Source organism: Mesoplodon densirostris, chromosome 8 (assembly GCF_025265405.1).
Source record: "Mesoplodon densirostris isolate mMesDen1 chromosome 8, mMesDen1 primary haplotype, whole genome shotgun sequence".
Classification (NCBI taxonomy): domain Eukaryota; kingdom Metazoa; phylum Chordata; class Mammalia; order Artiodactyla; family Ziphiidae; genus Mesoplodon; species Mesoplodon densirostris.
In genome coordinates, this window is record NC_082668.1 from 19,693,644 (window position 1) to 19,705,235 (window position 11,592).

At 46.2% G+C, this 11,592-nt stretch overlaps 1 protein-coding gene across 4 annotated transcripts in view; it reads right to left on the minus strand.

Moving 5' to 3' along the window:
• Positions 1–11,592, minus strand: part of TTLL4 (tubulin tyrosine ligase like 4) — a 61,472-nt gene that overhangs the window by 20,732 nt on the left and 29,148 nt on the right. For all 4 annotated transcript variants that reach the window (XM_060106018.1, XM_060106016.1, XM_060106017.1 and 1 more), the window contains exons 3-14: positions 11,266–11,375; positions 10,849–10,912; positions 5,889–6,010; positions 5,333–5,443; positions 4,912–4,988; positions 4,009–4,200; positions 3,826–3,908; positions 3,465–3,593; positions 1,964–2,086; positions 1,563–1,661; positions 1,099–1,233; positions 547–684 (exon numbers count right to left, since the gene is read on the minus strand). In XM_060106018.1, coding sequence (XP_059962001.1) covers positions 547–684; positions 1,099–1,233; positions 1,563–1,661; positions 1,964–2,086; positions 3,465–3,593; positions 3,826–3,908; positions 4,009–4,200; positions 4,912–4,988; positions 5,333–5,443; positions 5,889–6,010; positions 10,849–10,912; positions 11,266–11,375 — 1,383 coding nt within the window. The remainder of the gene's footprint in view (positions 1–546; positions 685–1,098; positions 1,234–1,562; positions 1,662–1,963; positions 2,087–3,464; positions 3,594–3,825; positions 3,909–4,008; positions 4,201–4,911; positions 4,989–5,332; positions 5,444–5,888; positions 6,011–10,848; positions 10,913–11,265; positions 11,376–11,592) is intronic.

Genomic DNA, 11,592 nt, shown 5'->3' on the forward strand with positions numbered 1-11,592 from the left:
GAACAATGAGAAGCAGCGAACATTTCAGAGAGGAGACTAGACTAACTGATCCTTAAGGATTCTTCCAACCTTGAGGTTCTATGAGCAATCCAGTTTCTCAGAGCACAGGAGCTGGGAAGAGGAATTAAGGGAGGGGTGCCTGGGAAAAAGAGGCTGGGGCCTTGAATGTCTGCTTGAGGAATTTTTTTTTTTTTTTTGGCTGTGCCGCGCGGCTGGTGGGATCGTAGTTCCCCGACCAGGGACTGAACCCAGGCCCTCAGCAGTGAAAGCGTGGAGTCTTAACCACTAGACTGCCAGGGAATCCCCTGCTTGAGGAATTTAAAGCTGATCCCCCAGGCTCTGTGGGGATTCCTGGGCAGGGGAGCAATTAAGCAAACAGGCTTTTAGGGGCACTGACATGGCAGTGGTGTGTGAGTAGATTGCAGGGGCAGACCGAGCAGCAGGGGAGACCAAGCAGGAGGGAGCGCCCAGACACCACCCCTTCCCAGAGTCTCTGTGGGGCTGCTCATGCTGCCAGCCAAGCTGCAGCCAAGCAAGGAGGCTGACCTGGTGGTGGAGCTGCTGGAGCTGCTGGAGCTGGAAGCGATATCCTCTGTGCTGGGCAGAACAAAGCCTGCCAGGTTCAGAAGGTCACGGATCATCTGGCCTTTGATGCTGATGTCCAGTGGAGAGCTGGAGTGGAGGCTTCAGGGAAAGGATCCAAAGAGTGGTAAAAGCAGATGCCAAAACTGTTTCCAGTCACAAGTCCCAGTCAATGCCAGCCCCATTTACATCCAAACTCATGAGCACCATCACGAGGGTCTTCTTGCCCCACGGATAGTGAATAACCTCACACAGGGTGGTTCCCGCCCATGACCTTGCTAGGGAAAAGCATGCAGTAGGCATTAAGTTTAAAAGAGTAACCTTTAACAATCTGTCTCCAATGTCAGAGAACCTTGAGATAATGGCAAAGAATAAAGGAATGCGTAAACAGACCATGAAGGGAAAACACATATTCTAGTGAAGGAAAGGTTTTCCCAAAGTCAGCAAGACTGGAGCAGAAACAGGATATTGAGGACACAGAAAGGTTTCTACTGTGAGTGCCCTGAGAATACCTACCTTGGGGAGATGTTGACTTCCAGGACCCAGGGCTTGAGGTTCTCATCCAGCATGATGTCGAAACCGAAGAGCTCGTGGCAGCTGTAGGGCCGCCGCACGTACATCTTCAGCAGGCTGGTCACATAGGGTTCTGACCTAGTCACAGGGAGGAGAAAGTATTCAGCTCAGCTCCTCCCAAAGGCTCTACCTAGAGCTGCCCTGCCAATGGAGTGGCTCAGAGATGGGAGAACAGAAGCAACCCAGGAAAAGAAGCTCTCAAGAGATGTCTGTGATCTGGAGCCAGCTTCTGGGGATGAAGTTCAGTAGAAGAGCAGAATTGAAGTCTATCCATTCCTTCCGAAACCCTGTCCTCAGAGACGGAAACACAGCACGGTCAAAAGTCTGGAGCACAGCAGGGTGGAGGCCCACAAGAAAAGGGGGGGTTCAGTGGCAGGCCCCACACCCAAGGTGGCAGTGTGACTCACGAGATGATCGTTTTGACAACAACGTCCTTTATCTTCTCCCAGATGGCATCACTGTTGACTCCCTTCTGGCTCAGGTAGCTCCATAAAGCCTTCAGTGCCCTGTAAGGCAGGAGAGAAGGAGGGAGAATTTAGGGTTGTATTCTATGAGTGAGCAGTGAAGAAAAGAGAAAGAAAAAGGAATGAGAGGCCCAAAGGTATCTTCTTCATATATCTTCTTTTGATGTTTTGAATTAAGACAGAAATGAGTTGGATGCAAACAGGCCAATTCTGAATTGCCAAGTGTTTATATAATCTCTGGGTCTTATATTAATCCTCCACTCACCATCCCCTCGAAACCTCCCCAAACCCCAGAACCCTGTGCTCCTCTAGGCCTCCACTTGATGGGGACACTGTCTGGGTACCATTTGTGGCCCTGGTAGGCCGTTTCATCTTCATTGGCCTGGTACTCAGCATTCTTTTTATTGACACTGTAGTTGGTCAGGTGCATGAACTTGTTGCCAAGGCTCTTCATGGAAGGGGAATACCTGGAAGTGAGGGGAAAGGCAGAGGTGAGATGGTGAGATGGCATATGGATAACGGTCCAAACATTTCCCCATATCCTGAGGAGGCAAAGGACAAGTGGACAGATCTTCTCAGATGCACAAGGATCTGAGAAGTACACCTACTGGTAAGGTTTCCAAAACACCACAGATAAACTCATCTCCCAATTTATCCCACCTCAGTCCTGCAGGAAGACCCTCCCTATTCAGTGCAGCAGAGGACCTCCTTGTTTCCCCTTCCACATATAACTGTGATTTATAGTAACAAGTATACATATCGGTCTCTGCCTCTGACACAGAGCTCCTAAAACCTTTGTAAATTCCTAAGTGGTAAGAGTACAAGGAGCACCTTTGTTCTCAGATTTGGTCTTTGACCCCAGTTCCTGACACAGAGCTCCTGAAACTCTTATAATTTCCTGGGTGATAGGAGCGGCTTTTGTTCTAATGAGGCGACACTGGGTAAGCTCCTGGATGGCTTCTGGATGAGGGAAAGTCACTGGAAAGACCAAGCCATGATTAGACAGCTGGAAGTTTCAACTCCCCCCACTCAACTCCCATTCTCTTAAAAAGGGAGAAGGGTTGAAAATGGAGTTAATGATCGATCATGCCTAAGTGATGAAGCCTCCATAAAAACCCCCAAAATATGAGGTTCAGAGAGCTTCCGGGTGGGTAAACCTCTGGAGATGCTGCGAGAGCAGCCAGCCCAGAGAGGGCATAGAAGCTCCGTGCCTCTTCCTACATACCTTGCCCTGTGCATCTCTTCCATCTGGCTGTGCTTCTGTACCCTTTATCACATCCGTCTTTCATAAATCAGTAAACATAAGTAAACTGTTTTCCTGAGTTGAGTGAGCTGCTCTAGCAAATTAATCAAATTGATACCCCTCAGCCCCGGCCCCAAGGAGGGGGTCATGGGAACCTCTGATTTATAGCCAATTGGTCAGAAACACATGCGGCACCCTGCACTTGCAACTGGCATCTGAGGTGGTGTAGGGAGGGGCAGCCTGATGAGACTGAGCCCTTAACCTGTGGGATCTGATGCTACTTCCAGGTAGATAGTGTCAGAATCGAGTTCAATTGTAGGACACTCACCTGGTGTTGTGTAGAACTGCTTCGTGTGGGGGAAAAAAACCCACACATTTGGTGACCAGAAGTGTCAGAAGTGAAGTGTTTGATGTAAAGGTAAAGGAGACACACAGGAGAAAAGGAAGACTAGGTTTTCCCAAAGGCACCCTACCTTCTCCTCTGCTAACAAAAACTACCAAAATATTGGTTATTTTCCTGTTTGGTGTCTTCTGGCTTCCCTCCCTGGAGGGAAAGCAAATCCCCAAAGCTGTCAGGATGAGGCCTCACCACTACCACATACTTGCAACTGGCAAAGCGGACGAGTCCATCTGAAAAGAGGTAAATCCGCAGAGGATCATAGGAGGTGACGTAAACATAGATTCGCAGATCGAACTTGCTGCCGCTGATGAGGTAGGGTTTGTGGAGATACCTACACAGGGAAAGGCCAGCTTCAGGGACAGGACAGATGAGATAGGGCTTGGTAGGTAACTGAGTCATGGCAAAAGCCAGCTAACGGTCTCCAGGACAAAGACCTTTAAACAGCTGGCTGAGGAAGTTTTTTGGCTGGGAGGACAAAGGACAAAAGAACGTCATGAAAAGGGAACCTCCAGGCTGAGAAGGTGGGAAACGGGGAGCGGGATCTGAGCTGGAGACCGGCTCACCTCTGTACCAGAAGGGGTCTTCGCTTGGGGAGCTGACTCCACTTGTGAATGACCTGGATGCCAATGCCTCGAGCAGATGCTGGCTAGAGGTCAAGGGGAGAGGAGAGGAGCTGTTTACCTGGCCAGACACTCCGCTGTTCCCACTCTCAGGCCCTGGCCTGCCACCTGCCGGGATCCACTCACTGGTTTAACAATCCACTTTTGGCGGCTGCTGCTCTCCCAGGCTTTGCGCAGAAGCTTGGCATCCTGGGGCAGGATGAAGGACTGGGGGAAGAAACTGAACTCCTTCTTGCCAAACCGGCTCTGCATGCGGGACAGGTTCCGCCACAGTCGGTCCTTTCGCCCAATCTGGAATGAACCTGGGAAGTGGTTTAGCTACAGAAGGGACAAAGGGTGAGAGCAGGGAGAGAGAGAGTCCAGGTGAGACCACAAGGAAGACAGCAAGATTCACTACACCATTTCAACATTCAAAGCTCCTGTTCCATCTGATTATCACCATCTAAAGGTCCTTAAGTATTCAGCTGCTGAACATTCACCAAAAAATGATTAAAACACAAACACAACAAAATGGAGTGCCCTTTAGGAGTCTACAGTTCACGACATAAAATAGTAACTAAGACAGACATAATATTCACCTTAAGAGCAAAGAAAAAGCTGTTAAGTCTTTTTCCATGCCTGTAGGACAAAGACAGGAAACTACCTGGCTTTCCTGGGGAAAAGGGACTATTCATTCCAGCATGAGACCAAAGTCCTCTTTACACATATTCAGCTTGGAGGAATGGAGGCAATGCGCAGCGGTTACAGGAGAAACATAATAAACTGAAAACTGACACTGCATCTCAAGACACTAGAGGAAAAAGTGTCTTTTAGAGGCTGCAACTGTCTAAGACACTGCAGCTGAACTACTACTAGACACGCGCGATCTGCTGGGGGCTCGCCCTGCACCTGCCTCCTACACTTCCTCCACTCCGCTATGAACCCTCCTGACTTCTCCATGGTCATCCTCCTCTTCCCCCACTTCCAATACCAGCCTCCTCCTGCCCAGTCCAGAGTCCAGGGGAAGAATGGCTCAGAAAGGGCCCCTACCTTCTGATGTTCCTGAATGGATCGGAAACTAGGAGACTTCATGTGGTGACCCCAGCAGCCCAGCCAGTCATCATTCCCTACAGAAGGCACATCAGGAAGTCAGTCCTGCTGGCAGAGAGAGGCTCAGAGGCCCCAGAAATACCACTGGGCCTGGGCATAGCTCCCAGCCCCGGTTTTCTAAGAGTTGCCATGGAGCTGTCCTACATGAGGCCCTGGGGTCAGGACTAGAACAATGGGCCTCTGTTTTCCAATTCTGAGGAACAGACTCCAGCCCAGAGGGATTTCAGACCTATGTCCTCCTATGAAGTTGGAAACTTCAGGACAGGGTCCCCACATAACAGGAGGTATCTAGGGCTCCGTTCCTGCCCAAAGCCCATCTGTTGAGGCAGAGGACAGGCTCGAAGTAAGGCAAGTGACTCACTCTTGCTGATTTTGAAGTGGGACCGTCCAATGGTCTGCTTGACAATGTTGGGGGTCACTGTGCTCATCTTCCACCGGAGCAGCTTCCTCTGCTCCCAGGGAAGTTTCTCCACTGGGGGAAAGCGGGGAGGTGGGGGGAGGGTGTGGAGAAGAGCAGGAAAGTCACGGTGAGAAGAGGTAAAAGATGGCACTGTTGCTCAGCCTTCCCTGGGTAGACAAGTCACTAAGTATTGTTCCATATCAGAGTTTGAAAGGAGCACACTTTGGGGAAGAAAGGAGGCTGCACAGGAACGAGGAAAACAGAGAGGAGAGGCAGTTGAAAGGGGAAAGACGCAATGTTAGAGGGCAAGAATGATCATGAAATTATGGGGCTGAGAGGGTCAGCCGAAGGATGGACAAGATAAAGATCCCCCCACCAGACTGGTGAACCAGGCGGGGAACCAAGCACCAATACAGCCATTCTGGAAAGCCCCTTCCACCCTATTGCCACCCCCTCCCAACTTCACTAGCATCCTTTCCCTGGGAGTTCTTCTGGGCTGACACTTGGCCAGGTTTACCTCTCTCATCCGGAGTGCCAAAATAGATGGTAGGGGGTACGTTGGGAAAGAGACTGTAGATGAGGGCTGGTCGGACAACTTTCTCATTGGAAAGGGGTTTGGTCAGAATCTCCATACAGTTCCTAAGATGAAAAACAGAAATGTGGTAGAGAAAGGGAAAGCCACAGCCCTGAGTGCTGTTACTATTACATATTTCTTTCAGGGTGCTATCTTTTACACTTTGATTCTACAAAAATAAGTGCTCAATAATTATTTTGCAAATATTAATCCATAAGGTGCTACGGCTAACCTACACACAGTCACACCATTAAAAATCACCTAAAGACAAAGTTTTCCAATACTTCATTCTATGAGACAACTCCAAAATTTCCTGTGACAAGCCACAGGCTGAGGAGGTTCCTGAAAAGAGTGGTTCTGAGAGCAGCAGGTAATGAGTTTGAGTGGATACTAGTAGAGGAATATACTACACTAAGACTAAGAGAAATAACAAGGAGAGAAAAAGAATGATATGGGTAACTAAAAAGGAGGAAAAGCAGAAAAGGTAGAAAAGAACTAAGAAGAGATATAGAGATTTTTAAAAAGAAAAGGGGGAAAAAGGCAACAGAAAGAAAAGAAGTAGTGCTATTCCTAACTCATTTTACAGTTATCTGAAAATATATGGATGATTAATGCTCTTCTGTTTTGAAAATGATTCGTTAACATCAGATTTTTACTTAACAATGTGGTAACATATGTCTGAGAATCTGCGGCAGTGGGCCATGGGGTCCCTACTGTTACTCCAACAATGTCTTGGCCAAGGCTAGCTCAAGGAGTCTCAAAACAGTGAAAACCTCAACTATCTATTGACAGACCCAGACCATTTCTTCAAACAGCACTGAAAGTGGAGAGAGTAGTTATTACTCTCTATACTGAGCTATATGATCCACAAATATTTTTTAAGATTAATTTTTAGCTTATAAAGAGCCACTCTACTTGTTATTTTGCAGCACAACAGAAATAGGCACTGTATGTAAAACACTTCAGTGTTTCAAACCTTAGAGATTTTTAGTGCATTTTATTGGGTCAAGTTAAATATTAATTCCTAATTAAATAAATCCAATTAATTCAACTCTATTCCTCATTTCTACAATATTTTACTTTAAAGGCTTTTCATTTACTGAGTATCAGAATTTAAGATTGTTGAAAATCAAGGAGAATGAGTTAATGTTTAAAAACAAAGACAAGATAGGAATGCAAAATGGTACAGCCACTCTGGAAAACAGTTTTGGCAGTTTCTTAAAAAACTAAACATGTAGGATTTCCCTGGTGGTCCGGTGGTTAAGACTCTGTGCTCCCACTGCTGGGGGCTCAGGTTCAATCCTTGGTCAGGGAACTAAGATCCCACATGCTGTGTGGTACAGCCAAAAAAGAAAAAAATCAAACAAAAAAAACTAAACATGCAATTACCATAGAACCCAGCAATTATACTCCTGGGCATTTATCTCAGAGAGATGAAGACTTATGTTCACTCAAACATATGTACACAATTGTTTAGAGCAGCTTTACTCGTAATAGTCAAAAACTGGAAACAAACAAAATATCCTTCAGCAGATGGCTGATTAATCAAACTGTGGTCCATTGATACCATGGAACACTACTCAGCAATATAAAGGAATGAACTATGGATACATGCAACAACCTGGATGAATTTGCAAAGAATATGCTGAGTAAAAAAAGCTAATCTCAAAAGGCTATATACGGCTATCATTCCATTTGTATAACATTCTTGAAACAACAAAACTATCGTTGCTAGGGGTTAAGAAGGGGATGGGAGTAGGAAGGAAGGAAGTGCGCTCTCAGAACAACAGGAGGGATTCTTGCAGTGACGGAAATGTTTACATTTTCACTAATGTTCATGTCTTGATTGTACTAAATTGTACTATAGTTTTGCAAGATATTACACAGGAGGGACTTCCCTGGTGGCACAGTGGTTAAGAATCCGCCTGCCAATGCAGGGGACACGGGTTCGAGCCCTGGTCCAGGAAGATCCCACATGCCATGGAGCAACTAAGCCCCTGCGCCACAACTACTGAGCCTGTGCTCTAGAGCCCGCAAGCCACAACTACTGAGCTCACGCACCACAACTACTGAAGCCCATGCACCTACAGCCAGGGCTCTGCAATGAGGGAAGCCACTGCAATGAGAAGCCCGCGCACCTCAGCGAAGAGCAGCCCGGCTCGCCGCAACTAGAGAAAGCCTGTGGGCAGCAATGAAGGCCCAATGCAGCCAAAAAAAAAAAAAAAAATGTTACCACAGGGGGAAACTGAGTAAAGAATTCAGGGAATCTCTGTATTCTTTCTTAAAACTGCATGGAAATCTACAAATGTCTCAAAAGTTTCATTTAAAAAAAAAAATCTGGGCTTCCCTGGTGGCGCAGTGGTTGGGAGTCCGCCTGCCGATGCAGGGGACGCGGGTTCGTGCCCCGGTCCGGGAGGATCCCACATGCCGCGGAGCGGCTGGGCCCGTGGGCCATGGCCACTGGGCCTGCGCGCCCGGAGCCTGTGCTCCACAACGGGAGAGGCCACAACAGTGAGAAGCCCGCGTTTAAGAAAAAAAAAAAAAAAAAAATCTTGTTAGCTGCCCCTCAAGAGTACTGAACTTAACCTCAATGGGTCTGGCTTCTGGTTTAGCAGTGCTAGAAACCTTGACCTTGCAAATAGTTACTTAACTTCTCTGGTCCTCAATTTTCATGTCTGAAAAAAAGAGGCTGGACTTGATGATTGCCATCTCTAAATTTACACAATTCTTAGAAAAAGAATATGGAGCAGGAAATGTAATAAACTATTGCTGAATAGAGAAGTAGAGGTAGTGTTTTCAATGATCTTTCTGTGACTGCAAAATTTTCTATAATAAATATATAAATCTTTCATAATTGGGAAAAAATAAGATTTTGCAATCCAAAAATACTTCTGATTTTAGTCAAAATGCAAAGTAGTTTAGAATTCATCAACCTCCATTTGCTTGAACTCATGTTTTAAGCTCCACATAGACTGTATATTTTGTAGAAGTTAAATTAATTAATGAGCAAATAATTAACAAACACCTTTTGTGAATTTTATCTTATAAATCAGAAAGGCTAAATAAAGGGCTGTTCAGCTGCCTTGAAGTAGGCCTGAAGACAAACCTAGATCGCCCTTAAGTGTGGAAAAGGGGTTCCAAGTCAATTAAATGTTAAATATATTTCTCTTCTGGAGAGTGGAGGTGCTTAGTCAACATCCAGTATATATGACCAGGAGTAGTTTTGCTTTTCTGGAAGAACAATGGGTTAGGCTTAAAGTAACAGAATTTATGCACCAGATTCAGGATACCTATGACAGGATTTCTATAATCTTCACAGAAAGTCCCAATTCTGTCTCTCCACTTTCCAAACAACTCTCTCCACCTTGTTAGTTTGGGACTCTAAAGCTAGTACGGCCGCTGCACCATGTGAATGTGCACCATCACATTCAGAGATGCAGGCTGCCTTGTCCATACTAATCTTAGGTGAGGCTAACTTTTCCTCTTAGCTTCATCTAAGGCACAACTGACACAAAGGAAAGCAACCAGAATCTGGGTGCTCCACATGCTAGGCAAGCCTCAACACATATGGCCAGATTTTAATTAAAATTAGAATAGAAATTTTGCTTTTTTTACATTTTCAGTAGAAGTTATTTTTTAAAAGAAAAAAACTTTAATGTTTAGTACTTTGTGAGGGTTCTTTTTCTTTTCTTTAAAATTTGTTTTATTTATTTTTGGCTGCATTGGGCCTTCATTGCTGCGCGCGGGCTTTCTCTAGTTGCGGAGAGCGGGGGCTACTCTTCATTGAGGTGCATGGCCTTCTCATTGTGGTGGCTTCCCTTATTGCAGAGCGCGGGCTCTAGGGCGCACGGGCTTCAGTAGTTGCAGCACGTGGGCTCAGTAGTTGTGGCCTAGTTGCTCTGCAGCATATGGGATCTTCCCGGACCAGGGCTCGAACCCGCGTCCCCTGCACTGGCAGGCGGACTCTTAACCACTGTGCCACCAGGGCAGCCCATGAGGGTTCTTTTTAGTATCTAATAATAATGAATGAAGACAGAGCTTCATATTGAGACAAGGTTGGAAGTGATGAGGGAAACAAGGAAGATTATATTGAAGAATGTTAACTTTCTACCCAGAAAGGTGATCTATATGATCCTTAAGCAAGTTCTAAAACTCTTCAGCACAATGACATGTCCTCATGTACAGTCATTGCCTCTTAGTCCTGCATTCCTTCGTCTCCCTGGACTCCCCATCTCAGTTATACAGCATTCTACAACTATCTGTTTTACAAAAGAAGGGTCTACGTTAAGAGACTGACTTCTTGGTTCCCTAGTTAGAGATGGGTATCACTCAGATTCCACAAAGGGCAGCCAACAAAATAATCTAGATTAAAGCTAGCGAATTTTAAATTCCATTTCTTATTACTAAGGTCAACATCAGTCTTATAAAACTAACCTCTGAAGGGAACAGAAGGGCATTGCAAAAAGCTCCAATTCTCAGTGAATCTACCTCAGAACTGTTTCTGCCTGTGGGACACACTCATGATGCAAGGTGGCAATTACCCTCACGTGGGGAGCCTAACTAAGAATCTACCTCAAACAATATGGGTCTTCATTCATTAGTTATTAATTTTCTGAATACTTCTTGAGATTATTTGCTTTTTACCTGAACAATTTCTTGAAGCATAAAGACCCAACTTCAGCCTAAGAAACTTGGTACTGTTTTTAAGCCCCACTGATAAAATATGCTTCTGTTCCCTTCCACTGTTTCCTGTTTGAAAACTAAAGTCCTAATGTAAAAATTTGGTAAAAATGAGTTAGGGTTAACAGGGCCATTAATTAATGACTTAGGTGATTAATCTCTTTATAATCTTAAAGAGATGGAAAATGGGCCCCTACCAATGATCTACACAGCCAGCACTCACCGAGAGATCACTGCCACTGACTCGCTGGGGGAAACAGCACTGCATGAGGAGCACTCTGAGTCTCCTGGGGGTGAAAAGCAGAGAAGTCCCAGCTAGGAGAGGCTGCCACACAAAGTCACCAAGCCCAGGCAGCTCTTCCTTGTACACCTTGGCTCAGCCTTCTTACATAGCCACAAGCACCCGCTGCTGCCTTGCATGGCCTCCCCGAAGCTCAACAGCAGCAGGGAGAAGGCAAGACTTGGGGGATGGGGGACTAGACAGCAAGTCCCCCAAAAGCCACTACCGCCCTTAGACCCCCAAGGTGAATGATGAATGTAGGCGACAAAGTGAGTTAAGGATCTGGTACACAATTGTTGGTCCCCTTCCCTAGCGGTGGTGACCCATGCCCAGTTGGAGGTGAGAGGGTCCCCTACTCACCCTCCTCCTCTTCATTCTCATCATGGTTGCAGCAGTCTTCCAAACCATCTATTAGCTCTTCTTCCAGATCTTCAGCTTCAACCTGGTCTAGCTGGAGGTCAGTAGCTGAACTATAAGAAAGAATCATGCCCCTGGCCCAGCCAACTCCATAAGAGCGGTCACAGTTGGATTCTCATTCCTTCATCATCTCCCAATGTTTGTCTCTTCCCCAGTCACCAATCTGCTGGCCCTTGCCTGGGCCTTACAACTCATTCCTCTTGTCCTCAGAGCTTAGGTCTAGCCATAGTTCCTCAACCCTATATCCCTTATTCTGCAGAGAGGCACTAT